The sequence below is a fragment of the Dipodomys ordii genome, unplaced genomic scaffold, assembly GCF_000151885.1.
Source record: "Dipodomys ordii isolate 6190 unplaced genomic scaffold, Dord_2.0 Scaffold4, whole genome shotgun sequence".
NCBI lineage: Eukaryota > Metazoa > Chordata > Mammalia > Rodentia > Heteromyidae > Dipodomys > Dipodomys ordii.
In genome coordinates this window covers 15,242,759-15,268,944 of record NW_012267220.1, presented here as the reverse complement: position 1 = coordinate 15,268,944, position 26,186 = coordinate 15,242,759, and the positions used below count along the sequence as shown (strand labels likewise).

At 40.8% G+C, this 26,186-nt stretch overlaps 1 protein-coding gene across 3 annotated transcripts in view; it reads left to right on the top strand.

Moving 5' to 3' along the window:
* Positions 1-26,186, top strand: part of Irf2 (interferon regulatory factor 2) — an 81,176-nt gene that overhangs the window by 21,018 nt on the left and 33,972 nt on the right. For all 3 annotated transcript variants that reach the window (XM_013026250.1, XM_013026266.1, XM_013026258.1), the window contains one exon: positions 21,939-22,031. In XM_013026250.1, coding sequence (XP_012881704.1) covers positions 21,945-22,031 — 87 coding nt within the window. In that variant the 5' untranslated portion in view covers positions 21,939-21,944. The remainder of the gene's footprint in view (positions 1-21,938; positions 22,032-26,186) is intronic.

Here is a 26,186-nt window from a genome sequence, read left to right as displayed (position 1 = left end):
GGAACTCTGGGCCTGGGCTCTTTAGCTCAAGGCTAACACTTGAGCCGCAGTGCCACTTCCAGGTTTTTCTGCTTATGTGGTGCTAAGGAATTGAACCCAGGTCCTTATGCATGCAAGTGCTCTACCACTAAGCCACCTTCCCAGCCGCTCATCTTCTCTTCACACTGCCCCTGACTTTTTTTTTCCTTGGTGGTACTGAGATTTGAACCTCAAGGCCTCACCTTTCCTACGTAGGTGCTCTACCTTGTAAGCCATGACTCCTGCCTTTTTTTGCTTTAGTTGTTGTTGTTGTTTTTTAATGAGATTTTGTGCTTTTTGCCCGGGACCAGCCTTGGATGGAGATCCCCCTACCTCTGCTTTTCCTGCTTAGATGGAATTGCACTACCATGCCTGGACTTGATGATGATGATGGACTTGATCCTTTTCTTGGGCTAGTGCTATGTGCCAGATGATAATGGGCTGATGATATGTAATGATGCTGGCAGTGCAGCTAGTCTCAGCTTCCAGTCAGCCACATGGCCACAGAGGGAACCACCTGTATTGATAGTATGCGGTGTTGGTTGTGAAGTGTATCTAGTTCATTCTCAGCTTCCTATTGGTGTATTGACATGTAGCCCTGTTGTAAGTTGAGAAGCATCTTGCTGATACTTTCCTGGTATATGTGAGGACAAGGGAGTCTTTTGCTGGGCTTGGATACTGCTGACTTTAGATGGATAGAGCTAGGACACCAACCTAGAAAAGAGTAGCAGTTTTAATCCACTTCCTACTTAACTCCTACTAAGGAGAAGCCATGCCTGAGGTTGCTTTACTTCTCCTGTACTGTAAGGCAGCAATCATGGGACATGCTGGTTCATTTTTTTCCCCCATGTTTTATATGGAAGGTATGTCTGGAGATCCAGTATGAGCTTGAATCCATATGCTTGGATATCTGAATTGAAAAAGTTGGGGTTATTTGTTTGCTGGGAGCAGGGTTCAAATGCACTCAGCTGTTTCAGCCTGATTTTAATTTCAAGGCTATTTTAAATGATGCTTATAGATTTTCATAATTTAGAAATACCTATCTAGGAAGTAATTTGTGTAACTTCACATAGGTTTCTTGTTTTGAAAAAAAAAGAATATATATATATATCTGCAACAGAGTTAATAATTACTGTAATTTTTTTTTTAAAAAAAAGAAGGTATGCTTTTCAGGAAGCTGATAGATGGGCCCTGGATTTGAGGCAAGCCTGGTCTACATAGCAAGACCCTGCTCAAAAAGAAACAAACCCCCCAAACTAAAACCCAATGAAAATGTTTCAGATATGATTCAGTTTCTTGGGAAACATTCCTAGAATGGACATGTCTCGGTTCTAGGGTGTTTATTTAAAATTGTTGGTACCTATGGATGGCTAAAGTACTGTCTGGAAATCTTGTACTTATTTAGATTCCAACCCACTAAAGTACTGTCTGGAAATCTTGTACTTATTTAGATTCCAACCCATAGTGTGTCTGAAGTGTAAATCATTGTGTTTTGTTCTTTGAGATAGGGTCTTTCTCTCTACCCCAGAGTAGCTTCAAACTCACCATCCCGTGGGAAGGTTTTACACAGCAAAGTTAAAGATTTCAGGCTTTAAACAAAACTTTATTTTTATGGCTGCATTTGTTATGATGGACTGCAAAAACTGCATTTGTTTTTATCAGCACAGTTTTGGGGTCATAAAAGGTCAAAAGACTTCCTCTTGTAGGAAAAGTCCCAGGACTACAGGCTTATCTTCTTATTCCACCTGTGCAGTGGGTGATTTTTATTGTTCATTGTTGATCTGAACAAAGACTAAACTAAGCAAAATGTGTTGGGAAATGGTACAGTTAATATTCTGGCTGTGTGGGCCTGTGGCCTTTTATGGAGTTCCTGATACTAAGAGGCAGTTACAACTGTTTGACAGCATTTGTGTTGGAGGACCCAAAGCACACGTGTACAAAGACTGGTACTTAAAGATTGAAGCCCAGTTTTGAATGATAATGCTCAGTGACCAAGAATCAATTTGAGCATTGGCCTGAACTATAGCATCCTCTTAAAATGAGCATGGTCCTGGTTCCTAGCTTGGAAGGTGATTGTGAGGCTCTGTGAGAAAATGCCAAATGAATTCTGTCCTGTAAACCCTGCCTGCCTTTATTGCCTGAGAGTGTTTTGTTTTGAGGCAAGTTTTGACTTTCATGTATGTATGCTTGTAAACAATTCAGAACCAATACATGTAAGTGTAAAAGCTGGTTTAAGTACTTCTGTCCTTAAAGTAGAAGGGTCTTGGGGTTCTCCTTCTCCGGTATTTTTTTCTTTCTTTCTTTTATTAAAAAATATAATTTCATTGTTAATATTAAGGTGTCGTACAGAGAGGTACCAGAAATGGTAATGAGTACATTTCTTTTTTGGACAATGTCATTCCTCCTTTCACTTTCTCTCAGTTTCCTCCTCCTGACCCTGTCCACAAGTTATAATAGAGTTCATTTTCCACATAGTATCTCCTGACTAGCCTGATTACATTTGCTTACCCCCCTCACCCCCTTTCCTTTCTGTGCTCCCTCCACCCCTCCCCTGAAAGAAAAGGAAAGGAAAAACACACCCCCATCACCAATATAAAAACAGCATGTCTATTTCCTGGAATCTTTTTTTTTTAATTTATATATAGACTGCTAGGAAGAAGGTGCCCAGAAATCTCTGAACTGAATTTCTACCCAAGTCTCCCTGCACCAAATATATTTTTCTGGTCACATTGTAGTGATGTATTTGTTCTTTCAAGATTAAGTGCTCAGAATAATAGGGGAGCCAGATGTGTACACCTGTAAACCCAGCACTTGGATACTGAAGTAGGAGGATCAGGCCAGCCTGGGTTACACAGGGAAAACCTGTCTAAAAAAAAACAAAAACTCCACAAAAAAAACAAGCATCAGTTGTTTTTTTGGGGGGGTACAGTTGTGCTTTTGCCTCTGTATGTATCTAGTCTTCTTATTTTATATCATGGCTCCCACAGAGCAGTGGGCTCCAACTCCAATCTCAGTAAACAACATGGACTGACTGCATTTATATTGCATATATAAACAAATAACGAACTCAGTTTAATTTGATACTCAGCGATATTCACAGTAAACTTAATTAGTGGAATCAAGTATATAAAATCACATAGGAAAGCCAGATGCTGATGGCTCACTCCTGTAATCCTAGCTACTCAGGAGGCTGAGATCTGAGGATTCCGGTTTGAAGCCAGCCTAAGTGGGGAAAGTCCATGTCCCAGCCTGGGACAAAAATAGCTCAGGGACAAAGCCCAGGCCTTGAGTTCAAGCCCACAACCAACAAATAATATCACATGGGAAAAAGGACAGCGGTACAACAAATGTCATGGTCAAGAAAATTCAGGATATGTTGAAGATATTTTGAATCTTACTTAAATCTTACAGTATATCATGTATTAGATTGGTAAAGTAGAGCAGTTACTCCAATGTTAGGTAAGCCTTAAAGACAATCATCATTTAAATGGCTACTTAAGATTTCAAGTTTTATAAAAATGCTCAGGAAACATTTTTCCACCTTCTCATAGGTAAAAGCAATTTTTATTAAACTTTCCTATTTCAGAACTAAAAAGTGCTGTTATTCACTAAATTAAGCCTTCTGTGTGCCAGGCTAATTTGTTTTGTAAGCATAACTAAGGATCAAGATCCCAATTTTTCTGTGTAGCATGATAACAATAGTATAGTCTAAGGCTAGAGGTAGCTTGAAATCTACTGCAGGTCCCAGAACCTTTATTGGCAATCAAACAGCTCTGAAAGCTGAAAGTTATTATCCTGACTCATTTGGCAGTGTAGTCTGTCCTGAGTTGACATGAGCTATTCATAGCTTTTTTATTCATTCCCATCACTGTGAATGTACATGTTCTGCTGCAGAATATTACTGTGTTAGATTAATAGGTTCTGCCCCAGATACTGCGGGAATGTTTATGTTCCATTTGGTATATGCACCATATTATCTTCCTAAACTGTAAACACTTTTGAATTCAGAAACATCTGTGACCCAAGGCTTTGAATAAAAGATGGCAAGCGTGTTCCAATGCCAGTAGCTTCTACAACCACAGAGGACCTCACAATCCTGGATTTTCCAAGGATAGTCCTGCTACTTATTACCTATTTAATTTTGAAACAGTATCTTTCCATGTAGTATAGGCTGGCCTTGAACTTTCAGTCCTCTGGAGACCAGTGCCTCTTTTATATGTTTCCTGGACAGCCATAAATAAGTTCCTGCCCACCCTCAGGAGTGTCTTAACTTAAGCGAACAAATTATATTCCCACTATATTGACCATTGATAGTTCTTGGTAATGGGCATGGGAGTATTGGTGAGCATTGATTAGTTTCTTGTGGATTCTTAGATATAAAACTTGGAACATTATCAAACAAGATTTCAGATGATACTTTGGAAATTTAAAGCATCATTTATGTTTGTAAGGAATAATCTCAAGATGTATTTCTCATTGCCTTCCTAGAGTAAATACTCCTACAGAATAAGTATATGTATATTTATGTGCATATATATATATATATATATATATTTATGACAATTCATACACTTACTCGTTGCTTTTGCCTGTGTAGAGGCCTTCTCTCACTGGACTGCAAGCTCCCTTTGCTTGTTGCTGCTGACACACACATACACACACACACACACACACACACACACACACACAGAGTAGTCTGCAGTGGCACATAGTACTGAGTCCTGTACATACTGGTTTTTCCTATGCATGCATGTCTATCATAAAGTTTAATGTAAATTAGGCACAGTTAGAGATTGACAGTGGTAAAACAATTGTAACAATATGGTGTTAAAAGTTACTTAAAACTTTGTTTCGTAAACTTTCCGTTTAGTATTTGCAGACCCATGCTTGACCTTAGGTAATGGAAATAATGAAAAGTGAAACTGAGGATAAGAGGAGCGCTTGTTTATTTATTTAAGATTCTTCTAGCCAGGTAGAGTGGTGAATGCCTGGAATTCCATCAGTTCTGTGGCTAAAGCAGGAGGATGGTGGGTTTGTGGTAAGCCTGGAGTATAGAGGAAACTCTTGTCTCAAAAAAAAAAGTGTGTGTGTGTGTGTGTGTGTGTATACACATAAATGTATATATACAGATACCACCACTGCCGCCCCCACCCCACACCTATTTTTAGGCTTTTTCCATACACTAGGTAATGGGAACAGAATTGACTTTAGTCTTCATGGAGATTCTTGTCTAGTGGGACAGATAAAATTGGGACCTGGCCTGGACAGATTTAGGTGGCTTGTGGTGTTGAAGCAGATAGATGAAGGGAAAATGAGAAATGGTCAGTTTACAGCAAATATAGGAGATATGCTTTCATATGCTTCCCTGAAGATTAAGGGAACAGAAGTCATTTTAGGGGAAATGAAGCAGGATAAGTTAAGGAATCTGTGGCCTGGTGAAGACAACTCAGAAACATTATATTTAGAAGCATAGAAGTGCCATCTTTGTTTCAAAGAGAGACAACAGGATGCATTCCTTCCTGAGGGATGCATTCCTCGCCCCAAGAATTAACACCAGGTGTGATTAGAGCAAAGACGAAGCACCTAGCTTTACATCACTTTGAAGCCAGATCCCTTGCTTTACCATATAAATACCCCAACAGCCCAGAGTGCTGTGCATCTCCCTATAAGAGTACCTACACTCTGCTAGTGGGCCCCTGCCCTTCTGTGTGTTTGTCTGCTTTTTGTCTGTCTGCTTGTTTACTTAATAAAGCGCTGCCAAGTTTTCTTACCATCATGACTTGTCCAGAAATTCTTATTCTGCGATTGAAGTCAAGGGCTCTAAGTGAAAAATTCCTAGATTTAAAGGGAAACTTCACCAAACCTCACCTCTATCTAGTGACAGTAATAGTGGGGTGAGGGATACATTTTTGAAGCTAAATCTGAACAGTGAGTCAATTAGCCAGTGAATGGAGACACTCTTGAGGCCCAGGGACAACAAAAGCTCTGAGCAGACATCCCTCTGCCCCTGTGGATGTTTGGGGAGTAGTTACAGCACAGGAAATGAAAGGGAGTCTGTACATATGACATCAGTGGTCTTTCAGCAGTAGAATGACAAAATCTTATTTGTGACTTGCAGAATGCACTGGCTGCAGGGAGAGTGCTGGATTAGGGTGTGGGGGTTGTGGAGACCGCAAATTGCAGGCAGAGTGGCTGCTTGGGACAGCCTTTGTAGAAGGAAGCAATTGTCCTGAGCCACTGGCTCCACTTTCATTCTCACAGTGTCTCAGCTGTTCTCTTGGACAATGGTTACATGTACTCTGCTGGGTACTCTGAGGCCAAAGCCGTGAATGCAATTTCCAGTCTGGCTGGGGCAAGTTGAAGGGATGCTTTACATGCGCTTCTGTCTTCTGCAAATAGGGAAAAGTTGCAAATGCAAAACAAAAAGCAAAAACCCTTATTCATGGTGGCTGGGAACACTGGGAGCCTTTTTTTTAATTTTTTAGCTGAAAGGCTTTGGGATTATAAACTACTGTGAAACTATGCTGGCTGCCTGCATTAGGGGCCTAATGGAAACTTAGAGCTATTTGGAAAAAGTCCTGCTGAGAACTCCGGTGTGGGACCTTTAAGGGCAAATATCTAAAATCAGCAACCTGTGGCAGTTTAGGGATGGGTGGGTGCTCTGAGGTTTTTGCTTTCTTGCCAGCGTTACATAGGTGAGGGGTTGTGAGGTGAGGTCATGCTACTGAGAAACAAACCCTGTGTTTTAAGATTTAAATAACCTCACTTAAATATATTAGTGTAGAAGTTTGACTGGCGATAAGTCTTTGATGCCTAAATTTGAGAGTGTCTCTTTATAGCACACAGTTGAGCTATTTGCTCTTCTTATTTTTTGGTTTCTCCACAACAGTTTAAATCAATTATGGACCATTGTTGCCCAGCTATCCCAGGACATGAAGATCAGAGGCTTTTTGTTGGGATAATTGTGGTTTGATGAGGTGGGCTCTTTATGTGCTTTTTAGTCTCTGGTACCTGGATTAGGAATAAATGGCCAGCAGTTTAAGCACTACAAAGGGAATTTTCTAGAGTTTGTTGTATTTGCAGAAACCCTTTCATTTCCTACTATCCACTGTAAATCAGTTTCATAAGTTGCTATTGTCTCTCTAGCCAAGTTTTTCTTTTGAACTAATTTCAGACTTACAGTAAAGTTGCAAGAATAGTACAAAGGTTTTGTTTTTGTTTTTTTTTTTGAACCTGTGAGGAGTAGTTTGCCAACAATGACGTCCTGTCTTTCCTGAATACTAAGTGTCTTTCCTACAATCAAGGAAATTCTCCCAACTTGATCACATGACCTCAACCAGGAAATAAACAACTGTGTCATGGTTAGCATTAATCCGCAGACTCATTCAAGTTTGGCAGATGTCTCCATAATGTCTCTTTAGGCAGGAGTCTGACCCAAAGCCAGGCATTGAGTTTAGGTGTCCTGCTTCTTTAACCTTTCCTTGGCTTGGGTGAACTTGAAATTTTTGATAATGACAGGCTATTATTTTATAGAATGCCTGTCTGTTTCGGCTTGTTAGACATTTCCTCATAATGAGAGTCCTGCCATACATTTTTTTTTTACAGGCATATCACAGACATGATACCTTGTTCTTGCATTCTTGGAGGTGACATAGGAGCGATGACCCTTTATTGATTTTGATCATTTGGTTAATATCATATCTATCAGGTTTCTCTCTCATAAGTTACTTTGTCTCATTGTAAAAAACTTTTCTAAGAGGTAATTTACGATGATATAAGTAAATATTCCATTCTTCATGAGCCTTTCGACATTTAGCATCTGTTGATACTTGTTGATTGAATAAATTGCCACTTTGATAGCCACCCCATATTGATCTTCTGATTCCATCATTCTTTACTATTTATTAATTGGCATTCTATTTTAGGGAAAAGCAAACTTGCACCTGTTTACATACTTGTTGAACTTTTTGTTATATTCCATCATTTTTTGAGGACCTCCTTGCTTTCTGACCCCAGATTACTAAGTGGACATTCAGGTTTAGGCTTGTCTTTTACGTTCCCTGTCTCAGACTTGGAATCAGCCACATCTTCTTTGTAGAAAATGGTATTGAGAAACTTAGATTTTGCCATTATATATGCCTTCTGTCATATACTGATGCTTCCAGGTCTTCTCCATGGAAACACCTAGAGAAAGTGTGTTCTATATATAAATATATATTTCATACACACATTGACATGATTTTTATGTCTATATGTTTTCAGATTAATAGAAAACCATGAATTCCAACCTAATTTCTTCTATACTTATCCACACTGTGGATTCTTTGAGGTTTCTTTCTTTCTGTATTTGTAATGTTGTAAGGTAACTTATCAGTGAAGCCACATTTTGGAAGATGGAATATTGGAGTCTTCATTACAACACTAGCAGTCTGCAGGCTGCCCATTGTAACAAAGGCTTGCAGCCCCCAAATACACATAACATGGTTAGGAAACAGGCCAGAGAAGAAAGAAAGAACAAAAACAATGCCCACAAACCAATTCAGCTCCGATGGAGATCTGAACTGGGATGCCATGATGACAGGAGACGAGCCAGCAGACAGGACACAGGACACAATCACAGAGATACCTGTGGCATGGCATGATAGCACCTGTGCTGGTCTGGGCCTAAATAGGGTCAGCTCAGGGGGCAGAGCCTCAGGAAATTCCCAGTCCCAGGCACTGGACTGACAGATTCAGTAACCTATCAGCCAAGTGGCACTCCTTGCCTCCAGGGATCTGGACACACCCATCATCTGGGAGGTGGAGGGGGGGGTGGCATTTCCTTCCCTGGGCATGACAAGATGCCAGACCCTACCATCCACCATGTGACCAATATGGCGACGGCCAGACCTGACCTCCTTACTTCAGTAACTTCCCTCCCCAGTAATGGGGAGGCTGATCCCATTCTCTTTTAACCACAGTTGCCTGTGCATCTCTATTGTCAGATCCCAGGGTTGCAGTGAGGACACTCTCCTCCCACCTCCTGCTCCTACCCCTATACACGGCTACTGTTGTCCTGCACAGGAGCCCTTCTGCGCCTCTGTGGGCTGCTGTCTCTAGCCTGCATCTCCTGACTGCCCCATCTCGACTTCCCCACTCCACACTTGAGGCTGCTGCTGCCTCCCCTCCCAGTGGATGTGTCTTTCTGCAAGTCCCCCACAGTGTCTCCTGTATTTGTTTCCAGCAGCTGCAATAATAACTGACCATAGGTGGGGCCTGGTAACTTAATAGTAATACAGTCTGTTACAGTTCTAAGACCCAGAAATCTAGACAAAGGTGTCAACCAAGTTGATCCGTTCTGGAGCTTCTGAGGAAGAATCTGCTTGTTGTCCCTCTCAGCTCCGTGGGATTGCTGGCAGTCCATAGCATTCTTTGGCTTGTAGATGGATCACTCCAATCTCTGTCTTCAAGTGTCTTTCTGTGTGTTACAGTGTCCAAACGTCCCTCTTGGAAGAACATCAATTAGATCAGAATTAGGACCTATTGGGGTTCAGGCCACCCCAACTCAGGATGACTGAAGGCTGAATATATCACTCCAAAATATACTTTTGGTATATTTTGAGATTATTCTGAGAAATTACAGCTAGCTCTAGACAGTGAGATGCTGTTATAAAAGAACTATAGAAGAAAACTACATTAGTGAGACTAATTTATATTATGAAGAGGGTTGCCCTAGACAACTTTTATTACCTGAGAGACTTTACCTGCCTAACAAGACAGCTTTTATTCAACATGGGATTCCTCCCACACCCACCCATAACTTATACCCCCCAGAATCTGAAAGTCCCATTCCCTTCTGTAACTCAGAATGCTGTATTAACTTCATCTGCTTTTTCCACTCTGACATTCTGTGGGACTCTTTGCATATGTAAGAAATTAAGTGTCAATCTATTTTATGTCATCTTAATTCATAGCCTAGTCAAAGAACCTAGAAGTATGGAGGAAACGATTTTTTCTCTCTATGGATTGTCTGTTCTAATCGAAATGGCCTCATTTTAGCTTGATAATATCTGCAGAGACTCTGTCCCAAAGAAGATCACACCCACAGCTTGTGTGCCATGGAGGTGTGTGTGTGTGTGGAAACACTAGTGGTAGTACCCATCCATCTGTTCTGTGTGATGTGAATTCTGATCAGACCATTCACATTGTCCAGGGAGAGAAGAGGACTGGGTAGAGAGATGTTCTACTTCTTTTGAGGAATTTTTTCTATTACCCTATTTTTTTTGTTTGTTTTTAAATCTAAAATTAGGGTCCTTTGCTGACCTCAAAACTGTGAGGAACACTTGGGACTTGGAGTGAGTACATGTTGGCTATCATGGTCTGGTCTCCCCTTGTAGCAGGGACTGGTAACCTTTTTCTGCCAAGAACCATTGGATATTCATAACATAATTCACTGGCAGTTCAAAATTATCAATACAAGCAGGCTGGCTACTGCTGATAAGTAACCTATGGGTCTGTCTAGTCGTGTACATGATCTTGAGGTCCTTTTATGACCTGTAGCCCCTGACCACTCCTGCATGAGTGTGGCAGCCTCCACACCTTCTTTATGGGCTGCCTAGGATTTGGGTGTGATGTCCTCACCCCCCAGAAACCTAGTTCCAGGTCACAAGCTGTCTCTTGGTGCTGTTGGCGGCTAAGGGTATACTTTGTGCTCTGCTATTGTCATCTGGCTTGAACACTTGTGGATGGGTGCTAGGACTGTCACTAGCACTGTTGGAGAAGATAACTGTCACCATGGTCTCCACTGCCTGTGGGGCAGTCACCCACAAAACAGGCCAAGCAAACCCTGATAGTTTTTGCTTGGTCCTTCATTGGTCCAATGATTTTAAAAACCATCCTGCTCTCCACCTTTTTTCACTTTATGTTCTGAGCATTTGTATACATATTAAATATTCTACAATTCAAATACTTCATTATTGGACTGCACCACATTTTATTTAAACATCTTCCTCCAGTCTGGATATTTTGATACAAAGTCTGCTATTGTAAACAATGTTTCTTAAGCAGTCTTGACTATAAATCTTGTGTCTGTATCAACTATTTTGATCAGATAGTAGGCTAGGCATTTTACACATCTTACCATAAAGTCTGAGGCAGTCATTCTGAATTTATAGAGGAGAAAATCAAGGCCTAAAGAGCTTGAGTTCTATTACCCTCTGATCTCTATGTCATTTCCACAGTTTTGGAGAAAATGGAGAAAACTAGGAAAGTTTGGTGGTTTTGGGTTGTTGTTGTTTGTTTACACTTTTAATTAAGGAAACAGGTTGCTTTCTCCTTTAAGGTCTCCAATCCCATCAAACAAGGCATAGCAATCAAGACACAATGTTAGCCTTGGGCTTGCTCCCTGCCTATGTATAAGGGAGCCTGGAGGTCTTCCTTTGTATCTTAGAAGCATGCTGTCTGGCTGGCAGACCATGAGGACCATCTATGTCCTGCATTGTGGCACCGTCCTACTCCATAATAAGCAAGGACAGTGCTGCGCCCTGTGGAGGTCAGGATGATTCAAGCAGTTCTATGTGGATAGGTATGGAGGTGTATCCTTGTAATCTCAGCACTTGGGAGACTAGCAGAAGTGTTATGAGTTTGAGGCCAACCTGACCAATATGGAGGAGACCATGTTTCTCAATACAGAACAAAACACAACAAAAAATCCCAAATTGTCCAATTAAGAGCCATGAAAATTTGATTATTATTAACATTCAATTTTTTTTTTATCAAATTAGCCAAGAGCCAGACAAACTCATTTTATTGTTTATTTTAATACGGGTTATGGTACCAGTTGAGGCAACATTGATTTAGGAGAGGTGCATTGGTATTGGACAAATAGGGTGTTGAGACAGGTTGGAATAGAGGTTTTGAGCATAGGAATTTGAGACTAAAGCAGTCTTGATACCAAAATGGAAATTATTTTGAGTGGGAAGCAAAATGGCCTCATAGCTCTGAGTTTGCTTTTCATATACACTGAAATGGTAGGGGTAGAGATGGACAAATACTAGAAGTGCTTAATCCTGTAGTGGTTTCTGAGCCTTAAATAAATGTGAATGTGAGATTTAACAGTTGGGTAGTGGAACATTAGCTTTCTGTAGGACTTATTATGTTTCTGAAATAGTTCCCCAGGTTAATGAGTAACAAGCTGGGCAAACTTCTTCCTCCTCTGCTTTCAACAGACCTTTCCAGGACCAGGTGGCCTGTGTATCAAGCCAGCCGACCCTGCTTCATGAAGCAGAAACTAAAATGAAGCAACTGGAAAACAGACCCAAGTGATGCAACAGGAAATCCCCTCTGGGTCTTTCCTGGTACCTCTTAAAGAGAGGAGGGAGGGAAAGAGGAAGAGAACAGTAAGATACTTTTATTTTGCAGTGTGAGAGTGGGGAGATGCTGTGTTTTCTGGTGCAAACTACAAGCAGGACTCTGGACGGCTAGGCTATGTAATAGATAATGCCAGTTTCCACGTCAGGAATGCATTGAAGGGGCTGCAGGTTTGGATTTAAAGGGCAGGAAGTGATGGCTTAAAGGGCAACTGGGTAAATGGGGTTAGGTAACTGCACCCTATTCATCAGGTGCAGCTACTGAAGTTTTCAGTGGCTTTCATGGTAGGTAGGCCCTCGTGGTCCTGCCTGTGATCCCTGACAGCTAGGCTGTCTTTGAATCCAGGCTGTCTTTGCCTCCTAAGGTGGATCCCAGCTTGGCTTGAAGGTGTGTGCTTCTTCTAGAGTCTACATAATGGTCTAAGATGCCTGCTCAAACCCAAGCTCTTCCATAACTCAGCAGCTCTGTGATATCGGACAAGTTATTTAACCTTGTCTGTCAAATGGAGACTATAGCAAGACCTATCTTATAATATTGTGGACAAAGTGAGGTAGTTCTCCTAATGTGCCTGGAACTCACCTAATCCCACCAGGCACTTGGCTGTCACTAGTTTCTGTTGATACCCTAATGGCACCACATGGACAGAGGCTGCCCTCAAAGCATATTGTGTTGTGCTCAATCACTTGCAACTCTAGACTTCGAAGTTTTCCCTTTGCTTCTTTCAAAAAGTGATTAAGCTAGCAGACTATGAGGAGACCTTTGAAAACAAAATTTTTTCTCAAGATAGTATAGTTTTGATGTCACACGTATAACCTTGCTTCTTCCAGAAACTCCACCAGGGTGTCCAGTATAGATATTTGTTTCCACGAGCCATATAACAGGTAACTATGATTTGGGAGAGTAGAGCTGGCCTTCGCATTGTCTTGTCATCTTTTGTTGACAAAGGTAGCCACATGTGACTAGCATCTCCCTTGTTGGACTATTCGGATAAAGAATAAGTCCAGAATAACCACTAGATAGTTCTGGTTGGTATTTCTTGGGTGCCTACTGGGTACATAGTCTTGTATTAACAAGATGCTCTAGCTGAAAGCACATGGAAATAAAATCAAGACTGAGAGTAATTGTAAGGTAGATGTTAAATACCATTGAGAGGCAGTGTGCTTTATAAATTCAAGGGCAGGGGGATATATATGTCCTGAGGTCTGCGGATAGTCACTGAGGAAGAGCTGGCATTTGACCAGCCTTAGGGCTAACTGCTTTTCTAGTAGTGTGCTGGAAGTGGGTTTCTTCAATTTCTGTAGGGAACTGCCCATGTGAGATCTTGGGGGGGTAGGGGCTACCTCAACAAAGCACAAGTTTGCATGAACAGGATGTGTTGCATATGTGTTTAAGACGTACTCTTTGGGACTAGGGATGGGAAGAGTAAAATGGGGAAGAAAGATAGAACGGGTGACATTGATCAAGATACATTGTATCTTATCACCTCACTGCTGGGATTGTAACTTCTTTGTACAACTACTTAATAATGGTAATAAATAAACTTTTAAAAGACTTACTCTTTGAATGAAGAATTCCTGTTCGTGTGAGGTTGTATTGAGACCATTCTCTGGAAGGACCACCTGGCCATGTGCCCTGTCAGCACTAGTCTCTATTTTGAGCACACAGGTGAAGGCCCTGCTTCAGTTTCTGTCTCTGTTCCTGGTTGTGAGTTAGTGGCACATGCTACTATGGGAAGCTAAATCATACTGCTTCAAGGAGCCAGGGTTGATGGTATTCCTAGTAGTTATGGTAAAGTAGCTATGGTAGTGTCTTCCAAAAGGACATAAAATGTGCTTTATGGTGGATAAAGTCGTAGTTATGCTAAACTATAGTCTGAAAATTATTTGCATAGGGAAATTATTTTCATGATAAGGCATTTAAAATTTTTAATTTTCTATGTATTAATTATGAAATCTTTTCATCACTTGCCTCCTTTCTTCATGATTCATTGGAGATGATGATTACCTATCTGGGATCTGGAAGGCCATTGGGCTAAAGGATATTCAATAGCAGTGATCCTTATCCATCAACATTACTCCAGGATAATAAAAAGATTCCTGTGTCTTGAGCCCTTAGAGATTCAGATTAGGTTGAGATAGGAATTTTTTTTTAAGTACTTGGGTAATAATGTTACATAGAGGTTTTGAGCCATTGATAATAGATCAGAAAAGCATGATGGTGGTTTATGATATGTTTGGGATGGCTTTGCAGCAAGCCCATAATATGATTTACCCTGAAAAATCCACATCATAGGAGAATTCAGGGTTGAATTCCTTACTACCTTCTGTTAAAAAAAAAGAAATCTGGGGGCTGGGAATGGTAGAGTACTTGTCTAGTATGCATGAAGCCCAGGGTTTGATTATTCAGTACTACATAAACAGAAAAAGCTGGAAGTGGTGTTGTGGCTCAAGTGGTAGAGTGCCAGCCTTGAGCAAAAGAAGCTGAGGGAGAAAGCCCAGGCCTTGAGGTCAAGCCCTAGCACTGGCAAAAAAAAAAAAAAAAGAAAAAAATCTGTTTGGAAACAAATTCCTCAGCAAATCTACAATATGTATTGTTTTAAAAGTTCAACAAAATAAAACAAATGCCAGAAATAAGGGTATAGCTGTGATGTTGCATCTGGTTTCTGTTGCTTAATGACTTTCCTGAAGTTCAATACCACTTTAAAAAATGAAGTAATAGGTACACTAAGAGGCCTACTTTCTTCCTGTGTCTGGCATTCCATATAAATGTCAAAGCTGCTCTCTGGTTTCCTGACTGGCAGTTGTTGGCTCCGCCTCCAGGGTCCTAGAGTATGTAGAATGATGCAGAGAAATACTAAACATAGCCAGTTGGGAAGGTCCACACTTCCTCCCTGCAATGCACCATCACATTGTCTGAACAGGATGTTTTTGTGCCAAGCATATGCTGTGAACATTTCTCTCATACATTTTATTCATATTGTACATTTTATATTTTTGTCTCCCAATAGTCAGTACAGTACTAAGGGTGGGTTTTCTTTTCCTGGTCTTCCTTTGTCCTCCTGTGCTGCTTTTCATTCCCACTCTCCCTCTACCTGCCATCTACATGTACACACACATCTGTGCGTATTCCTTTGGGAAGCAGTTCAGCCCAATGCAGTGCTTCATAAATTCTTCTGACAGATATGTAACCTTGAAACAGAACTTTTCCTAAACAATTCTGACTCATTTGTGGTGCTCTCTCATCTTTTCTTTATTTCAGTACATTAAAATTAAATCAAAAGTGCTCATTTTAATCCAGAAATGCTGATTCAAATCTATAAAGTAGATTCTTTTTAACCACTATCTAATAGAGGGTTCCCAGAGGTTTGGAAAACCCCCTTTTTTGGCCTGTCTTCTAAAGACAGGCTGATTGAGATTTGACTTGAGCTTTACCTTTAAAACAGATTCTGAGCTTTGTAAGTAGCTTCATTCCTCATTTGCAGAATTGGAGATAAGATACCATATTTCATGGAGCTTGTTGGAAGATTAAATGAAATACTGCACAGAAGTGGTTGGTATGTGGCTTCTTGGGAGCTGTCACACAAATGTGGTAGAAATAGTGATGATCTTCTGTGCCCAACTCACGCCACACAGTTTTGCATGTAAATTCTTACTTTGGTGGAGAAGACACAATAAATAATGTGAGAGGTATAGAATTTCAGGTTCAAAGAACTTGAATCTGGAGGATTATTGTGTGACTAGAAAAAAAGTACTACTAAAAATAAGTTTTATAGTTCTACAAGTGTATAGTGATTTAAAAATAAAAACGTTTCCTGTGTATTCATATAGTCCCATCTTAAAGCAGAATCTGTAGTTTTTAGCTTACCTCTACCTCCATTTGGCTTTGGTTACAGTGCTGGTTGGTTCATGACATTGAAACATGGCTTTTCTCAAATTATTCACTCAGAAGTCTTAATTAGCTTGCATTAACAAATGAGGGTTTTAACCAGGTACTTGAGATACTCCTAGAAGACCTAGGTTCAAATCCTAGCCCTGTCTAGAAGCTTGGTAACTTGTCCATCTTCTCTTCCTTTTCTTCCATTCCTTTCCCCCTCCATTATTATTATTATTACTATTATTATTATTTAGGATGGGCTATACTTTTAGCTCTACTTTTTCTCATCTTTAAAATGGGTATAATAGTATTTAACTGGCCAGTTGGGAATTATTGGTGTTAAACATCCATGACTTGCTTCTCATATGCTCATGACTCTTAGGAAGTTCCCCCACATTGGTTCAAAAGTTTTTTTGTTCTGTCCACATCAGTGAATGCATCTTCCTCAATCCTGTCTTCACCCTTAATACCAACTTTATACCTTGCCTGGCTTGCCTGCTACCTTCTCTCATCTAATACAAAGCTTCCTTTGCTATAAAGCATTTCTGTACAAACCCAATTAATAATAATTTATGTATTTCTTGCAAACTACTTGACTTATTTGGCAGTTAGTCATATACTGTCTCCTGATCTCCATTGCATAGTCTTATATCATTATAATTACAGTGTTATTAGTTAGCTTTATATGATTTATGTCTCATATCCCCAGCTAACTTATTAGTTCCCTGAGGGTGGAGATCACATCTCACACATCTTGCAGTCCTCCACAGCTCTTATTTTAGTACAGTTCCTGGAATACTGCCTGCCTTCCTTCGTTTTTTTCTCCCTCCCTTCCTCTCTCCCTCCCTCCCTCCCTCCCTTCCTTCTCTTTTCTTTCTTTTCTTTCCTTTCTTGTCTCACTATATAACCCAAGCTTGTCTCAAACTCAACAATTCTCCTGTCTTTGCCTCTAAAATGTGAGGATTACAGGTGTGTATTACCATGCCTCTCTTATGCATAGAAAATGTTGTAAGTTTTTCTGTGAGTGAAAATACCTAATTTAATCTTTCTTGAAGGAAATATTTTCTGGATATAACATTTTAAATGATAGTTTTCATTTTCTTTCAATACTTTAAAGATGCCTTTTCAATGTCTTCTGTTTTTCATTGTTTCTACGGAGTAGTCACTAATAAAGCTTATGTTTTCTAGCTGTTTGTAACTGTTGTTTGTTTTTATGTTTTGAAGGTATGAGTCTCTTTACCTTGTGGTTATTATTATTGTTTTCCTGCAAGCTTGTTCAAGGAACCATTACTTTATGTAAGATAGCCCCAAAGTACAAAAGTAGTGATGTTGACTATTTGTATAAGCCAAAAAGAAATCATGAAGTAATTTTTTAAGTGACAAGATGAAAGTTTTATCTTTCATATGGGTGTATATATAAATGAAAACAAAAACAAAACATAGTATGCAGAGGGTCAATCCAAATGTGTTAGACCATGTCTCCTCCATGGTTAAGCAGGTATCTCCATCATGTTTCAAACTGATTTGTACGTAGGTGCTGATTTTGAAGGTATTTTTAACCCCTATCTCAAACATACAATGAAGTACCTTTTTGTTAGGCTTGTGGGTAGATGTTTTTGCTCCTTTACTTTCTAGTTCTTTTTTGTTTCAGTTCTGGGGTGAACTCAGGGCTCAGGCACTGTTCTTGAGCTTCTTTTGCTGTACCACTTTAGCCAGTGTCACTTCCAGCTTTTTTTGTTTATATTGTATGGAGTAATTAAACCCTGGGCTTCATGCATGCTAGGCGAGCACTCTACCACTAAGCCACATTCCCAGCCCCATCGTTTACTTTCTTTAAAGCAGAGGTTGTTCATGTGTTAGCTTTATAAAACTATAAAATTCTAGCATTTTACTTTTTTCCCCCCCTTCCCATCCCTTCCGAGCCTCCCCCTACCCATTTTACTTTTTTTTATGCCATTCCTGGGGCTTGAACTCAGGGCTTAAGTGCAGTCCCTGAGCTTTTTTGGTCAAGACTATTATTGCTCAGCAACTTGATCCACAGCTTCACTACTGTTTTTTGTTTGTTTGTGTGTGTGTGTGTGTGTGTGTGTGTGTGTGTGTGTGATTAATTGAATATGAGAGTCTCATGGACTTTCCTGCCTGGGCTGGCTTTCAATCCTCAGATCTCAGCCTCTTGAGTAGCTACAATTACAGACATGTGCCACTGGTGCCTACCTGCATTTTATGCTCAGGGAAAAAAAAGAAAAGAAAAAGAAAGATAACACCATGAACCTTCATGTGACACAAGTGTTTGTAAGATCATAGATAACTTTGGAAATCATGCTTTGGAGTGTCTCGTTTTTCTGGATCATCAAAAGTGTATCAGAAAGATGGAGTAAGAAGCCAAGGGGATGTATCAGCAATGGGACTTCAGGACAGGACATTGTGTCTCTGATTTTCTGTGTACTTTGGTTCTCTTAGGCAAAAACTAACACCCACCATGTCTTCTTTACTTAGTTTCCATTTCACATAGCCTAGGTACTTTTTCCCATAGAAACTTGCCTTCCAGAACAACAGTGTATCACTTTGTTCTCAAGCATCCTTAACTGTTGCTGATTGCTATGGGTTGCTTCTTCTCCTGCCTCCAGGCTTTTGCATTGATCTCTCTCCTTTGTTAGTTTGTTAGGGCTACCATAGCAAAGTACCATGAACTGTGTGGCTTAAGCAATAAAAATTTGTTTTTTCATGGTTCTCCAAAACAAACTGAGGCCCAGCTGTTCAGCAGGACCATGCTACTTCTAAATGCTCCAAGAGGAGGATCTGTCCTTGTCTCCTCCAGCTTCTGGAAGTTCCTGCCGTGCTTTTGACTTGTAGCTTCATCGAATTCCTGTTTCCATCTTCACAAGTCCATCTGCCTCCCGTGTCTGTGCCTTCACAGAAGGTTCATTTTTGTGAGCTTGTGTTGGCAGTTCCCTCTTTATAAAGGACAGCAGGTTCCTGTAAGCCTCTGGTCACAGCATTGTCTTGAACTGATCAGTATTTAACTTTGATTTTTTTGTGTTTTCGATATTAAAATACCTTATTTAGTACTGAATTTATACTTATTTTCCTGCATGTATTTTCTTCATAGGACATATCATAGCCTTCTTGTGCTTAGAAACAGTATGTAACACTCAGCACCACTCTTGGGTGACATTTTAAGTGCCAAAAGGACCAAGATAAAGCACAGATAAGTGAGAACTATCTGACTAAATTAGCCATGAAAAAGACATTTGTTTGACCTAAGCTGGGAATGTGCACACCAGGTGTCTCTCATTTCCCCCTCTCTGCCTATCTGTGATGACCACAAAAGCACCAGGAATATTGATTTTATTGAATTTCTTTTTTTTTTTCCAGTTTCAAATAAGCTTTCATGAGCAGGCAAATTCACATGTGCAGGACTTATAAATGATTTACATCAATGGTATCTTCTCTCACAGAAAGCTTTTGGAAATACATCTGGGGATGATTATTTCTTTCAGATGGGTTACTTGTGAAAAAATATAGGAGGAAATAATATTTTTGTGATTATGAGCTGGAAGCAGGTCACTCACGTGTGCCTCTCGTGTTTCCCTGTTACCCTGTACACAAGCAGCAGCAGTACTTCTGCAAGTTATGCCCCCAACTGGCCTCTGTTGCTTTCTACGTGTAACTCCTGTAATTGGCCCTACTTCTGCTATTTCTCTGTGTCTTCCAATCTTCTTCCAAGGGAGGATCTGACTGGGCTGATGGCCATCCCCCTATAGGGTAGAGTCTTTGCATGGTTGTTTGGTGTAATCTGTGTGCAGCCTTGCCTCAATCTCCAAGAGTAACTCTTTATCAGCTGCACCAAGGACTCTTCAATTGGTAATTTCCTTCTTTCCTGTGTCCTGTTTTAATCTGGGAGGCAAGATGACAGGACTTTGTTTTGTTTTGTTTTCTGTTTCTGTTTTCCAGTTCTGGAGCCTCATTCTCAGTCCTTGATCCTTGAATAGATTAGGTTGATGAGTAAATGAAGAGTGGATGGAATGGGTTGAGACCACAGAGATGAACCATGTACTGAGGCTTCCTCTAGGCCATTCCATGTGTATTTTTGTGTGTGTCCTGTTACCAGCTCAAAGAATGGGGGCCTGGAGTCTGCAGATGATTGGCAGAGCATCTTTGGGCTGAACTTCAGAACTGGCCTTGTCTTTCCTAGGACTGAACATTTCCTGTGTAGAAAGCAGCATTTAGCTTTGCAGGCTTAATAAGAAGTTCTCTGCTCTCAAGGAACTTCAAATTTGCATAGGAAGAGAGTTGAAAAGTTGAAACAGCAGAGAAGTTCAGGAGTTGAGTGAGAGATAGGATTAAAGATTTAGAACAGTGGCCCTAAAGCAATGTTTGATTTTCAAATGAGTAATGTCAGTTCTGAGTAGCATAGGAGTTGGAGGCATTACTTCAGTCTGGAGTGGTCTGGGAAAGCTTTATTGAGAAGGAGGGTGGATGCTGGGTCTTGGAAGATGGATAAGGATTGGCAGGTTTGAGGAAAGGTGCCGAGAGCTTGGTCTAAGCAGAAGCGGAAGGTGTCTGCAACAGTGAATGCACTAGAACTGTGTGAGAAGTGCTCTAGAGCAAAGAAACGTCTCTCTCCTATGAGCAAAAGTGAAGCCTCTTGTGATTCATATAAAAAATACTTGTACTCTGGCACAAGCTCAGGGCTGGGCACAGAGGCCAGCTGGGCAAGCTCAGAGAGATCATGAGATATCGACCATATCAGGCCACATTCATCTGAACAGAGTTTTCAGCCATTTGTGTAGGAAAAGAGTGACAGAAACAAGAGACCACTTAGGGTTGAAACAAAGATTATAACGTTCCATTGTCTACAAATGCCCATAGAGTGGAGGCTTGAGTCACCATTATCTTTGCTTTCAGATTCTAGATTAAAAGTAAATTTAGACACAAATAAAGACAAGAGTTGATTCTACTGTTACTGTTTTGGTGAGCAAGACTGTCTTAGGAATCTGGAAGGAGTGGGGAAAGGCACACATGGGCTGGTGGAGGAAAAATGCACAGACCATGCCAATGATTTTCAAAGGGAAAGTAAGGGAACGAGATGCTGTCAGATGGGGGAGGGTTGGTATTGAAGAAAATACTTGGCAGAGTGAAAAAATAGATTAGGGTAAAAGTCATGGCAAAGATGAAGGGAGGGCAAAGTACAGTTAGGTCTGAAAATAGATTTTTGTCTTGAGAAAAATCAGAACCAGATTAATTGATTCCTTCATAACTTTAAGTGACAGTTACTGGGGGTTCAGATCACTTATATCGCTCAGGTGTCCAAAAGAAACAAATTGGTTACTCTAATTCGTTTCCACTAGTGCTCCGCTCTGGGATTTGTAATACCAAATGTGTTCTAAATGACTGGTCTTCAGATCGCTGGTTATGTTTGCGATAAATGCAGCCAAGAGAGGAGGAGTTGAGCTTAGCATGAGGCAGCCACTGGAAGGTGTATGGATGCTCTGTTTAGCTAGGTGTCAGGCCTACCATATGTGCAGGCCCCTTCAGCAGAAGTCAGCTCATGTGCAATAGGCCTGGTCCATTCCACACTTTCTGGAACAGGGTAAACGGGGTCAGTAAGCAGCTCACAGAGGTCTGTAGAACTTTGTAGTACAGACAGGGCAGTCAGAAGCAGAAAGACCTAATGTTGCGTGTCTCTTCTGTCAAAGGGTACCATGCCAGTGGAAAGGATGAGAATGCGCCCATGGCTGGAGGAACAGATAAACTCGAATACGATACCAGGGCTAAAGTGGCTTAACAAGGTAAGTTGTGTGTGTGTGTGTGTGTGTGTGTGTGTGTGTGTGTGTGTGTGTGTGTGTGTGTATAAATGAGAGATTGTTGCCCTTTCTGAAAAAACATGGCCACAGGACCAATCAAAAGTAAAACTATTCTTAGTCACAATCTTAGACTCGCTTAATATAAAAACCAAACAACCAACAGTGATCGTAAAACGTCATGTTATCATATCAGACAGGTTTGTGTCATCTTTCCCAATGGGGCTCACTATTGGCATTGACTTTGGATGACTAAGAAGTTCCTTGCTGTGCTTCTGTACCCTTGTCCTCTTTCTTCTCCAAGTTCCTTTCTTGCTCCTCCTAGCTGTCCAGGATGGAAACCACAGTTTCAATTCAGAGTAGAATATACTGATTTTCTTCTGAAGGATTTCTATGTAAAGAACTTTTGTTTTTGTGTATAAGAAAAGTCCTCTCAGAAAAGTCTTCTCAGCTGGGTGCTAGGAGCCTACTCCTGTAATTCTACTCAGGAGGCTAAGATCTGAGGATCACAGTTCAAAGCCAACCCCAGGCAGCAAAGTCGATGAGGCTCTCTTTTTTTTGCCCCATATTTTATTTTTTAATATTTTTTATTGTAAAAATACTGTACAGAGGGGTTACAGGTCTTATCTCCAAAGCCAAAAGTAGAGCTGTGGCTCCAAGTGGATAGAGTGCTAGCCTTGAGTGGAAAAGTCAAGGTCAACTCCCAGGCCCTGAGTTCAAGCTCCACAATCAACAAATGAAAAAGAAGTCTCTTTATCTTTATGTGAAACTCTCGGTGCCCTCTGTCCTAAAAGAAAAAAGTAGTTGTTTATCTTTCTACCTCTCTCTAACACCCAGGTACTATGTAAACATATTGCACTTGTTAACCTCAGAACTCCCTGTTTAGTTGAGTCTAGCTGTAGGAGTAAATCCCATGTAAAAGTTAAAAAAACAAACAAAAAACTAAAAATGTATGGTAATAATCTAGCAAAGCAACTAAATATAACACATCAGGCCTTTTTTAAGGAGGCCTAAGGGAGATGTTTCTCTTTTATTACCCGGCATGGTTGCAGTGCTTTTGAGCAAATGTCTTTGTCTGCTTGATCATCCCCTTCTCCCTTCCTCTTTTAATCTTAAACAATGAATAATTTAGCTGGTCAGGCTTTATCTTTGGACAAGATGCCACAGCTGAGAGCCAGATTGCAGGTTGGGGCCTGCTTCTGATGAGAGAGAAAGATATTGTCACATTTTTTCCCCCTTTTTCCCAGTTTTACTCCTGGCTTCATTTTATCTTTAGCAATATCTTTCACATTTTACTTTTTTTTCTTTACTCTCATTCATTTATTTTGAATTTAATGTCATTTTGTTTGAATATGTATTTAAGTGAGTTCTTTCTAAAACAGATGAAGTATAAACCATGTTCTTTTTTTTTTTTTTTTTGCCAGTCCTGGAGCATGAACTCAGGGCCTGGACCCTGTCCTTGAGCCTCTCTACCACTTGAGCCACAGCACCACTTCCAGCTTTCTCTGTGTATGTGGTACTGAGGAATCAAACCCAGGGCTTCATGGATGCTAAGCAAGCACTCTGCCACTAAGCCACCTTCCCAGCCCTTACACCATATCCTTATTTGAGGTGTCATCTGGTTCACCTTAAGTACAAACCATCTTTTCTCCAGGCTTGTGATATCTATAGTGATATGGATTTAAATATGCAATTAGCCTTTTCCAAAGGAACCCAAAAGAAGTCAGGTGGCCTCTTTGCTTGCTCACTTAACAGGCATCTAGATGGAGCTACAAAGGGAGTTGGAAAGACACAAAGTGCTAAATTATAACAATAAAAGCTCATGAGCAAGCCATACATATCAGTTCACATAGTCTCCACTTTGAGAAAACATTGTTATTTTCCATTTTCCACATGAGGAAAGTGAAGTAGAAGAGAAGTGAATTATGTGGAGTTCTGCTTTAACCAACAAGATATGCTGTTGTTGTTATTTTTGTGCCATAGCAGGGACTTGAACTCAGGGCCTGGGTGTTTGCCAGGGTGTTTATTCCTGAGCTTTTTTGTTCAAGGCTGCTTTACCACTTGAGCGACAGTTCCACTTGTGGCTTTCCGGTAGTTATTTGGAGAGAAGAGTCTCACAGACTCTGATTTTGAACCACCATCCTCAGATCTCAGCCTCCTAAGTAGCTAGGATTAAAGGTGGCCGTCATTACCTCTTCTGGTAGACTGAGTTTAAAAACAATGTTCCTTCATTCTGAAGCAAAGCAAGCCATTCCCCCTCCTGAAACTCATGGATAAGTGAAAACACATCAGGTCTTCTGTATCAAATAGGTACATTCTAGCCATCCGGTACAGTAGGCGGCTCAGAAAACTACTCCATATAACTTCCAGAGCCTACGAATGCAACCTTATTTGGAAAAAAGAGTTTTTGCAGATTTAGTTAAGGACTTCAGGATAATGTCTTGGATATCTACCTGAGCCCTGAGTCCAATGCATGTGTGTGTGTTTTTTAAAATAAGAAACAGAAGAGAGCTGGGCACTGGTGTCTCATGCCTGTAATCTTAGCTACACTGGAGGCTGAGATCTGAGGATCATGGTTTGAAGCTAGCCCAGGCCGGAAAGTCCCTAAGATTCTTATGTCTAATTAATCACCAAAAACCTGGAGGTGGAGCTGTGGCTCAAGTGGTAGAGTGCTAACCTTGAGCAAAATAACTTAGGAACAGCACCCAGGCCCTCAGTTCAAACCCAGGACCAACATACCCCCACCAAAAATAAAAGACTCAGAGAGGAGACACACACAGAAGAGAGAGGTAAAGCCATGAAAAGACCAGTAGTGACTGAGTGATAGGGCCACAGGGACTGCTGGAGGCATCAGAACCTGGAAGAGTTTCCTCTAGAGTTTTGGCTTCCAGAGCTGTGATGGAATAATTGTGTCATTTGTTGTAACAGCTTTAGGATGGGTTGTTCCTTAGTGTAACTCTCCATGGAGACCTCACTTTATCTATGTATCTCCCCCCTCCCTCCTTCTCATTTTAGTGCCAGAGGTCTAGCCCAAGGCCTTGAGCCTGCTAGGCAAATGTTCTAATACTAAGCTACAACACTGGCCTTCTGTTTCTCTGATTTAGGACCAGAAGGCAAATGGATTTTTATTTATTTATTTTTGTATAACTAAACCCTTAGTCCCTTATAAGGGGCTTTTCCCTACTGAGCTTCTTTCTTCCAATTTGTGCTACAAAAATTCTGTTACTGAGGAAGAGCAAGGAAGGGGACTCTGCCATCTCTCCAGGCTCCTCTGCTAGAGCCAGGCATGAGTTTGGCTGATGGAAGGCAGGGGGCCACTGGTTGCCAACACTGTTCCCTGTCAGGACAATGGCAGCACTGTAGTCCCGGCCCGAAGGTCTTTGTCAGGCAGGCCTCCCTGGAGCTTCTCCACAGTGGGCATGTAGCTGTGCCGTGAACTCAGGTACTGCTGTCCTGTCATTGTCGCGGCAAGCCTTTGAAAGAGACAGACAGGATGTTTTCTTTGCTTACCTACACACCAGCGGGCATCTTTTTTTTTTTTTTTTTAATAATAGGCTTCCTCTAACTTAGGCTTGTTGGTGGCACAATAGCAGAATTTTCAGGGTCTATATTTTTAAGCAGGAAGCCTTAGATTGTGGATATACACTTTGTTTCCAGAAAATGCTGTAAAATCAGTTCTTTTTACTTGTAGTTTCTTTCATGCGAACATCAACAACTGCATCAAACAGTTTTGTTCTCTGATTTTCATGTACCTTAAAAAAAAAACAAAACCATTCAGCTCAGCCCTTTTCTGATCCCCTGATCTTTGGCCCACCTGAAGAAGACCCTGTGGCTGATGCACAAGGAACCAAGAGGAAATTGTGAAAAGGTCTCTAACTTTTCAGTTCTTTACGAACTGACTTGCAAAAATATGGTAGAATTTCCCCCTTCTAACAGTTTTTGGGAAACTGTAACACTTCTGAAACGTTACAGTTCAGAAGTTAACTGTTAACGATCATTTGGTGTGGGGTACCAGCTGCCTTTTGGGACAGGAGGGAGGGCTCTTTCTAGATTTCGCTGTGTGAGAGTAGAGTAGTGGGGAATCCCTGCTGATATTTCCCTGCTTCTCCAGAGTTCAGGGCTGACATTTCCCCCACTTCCCTG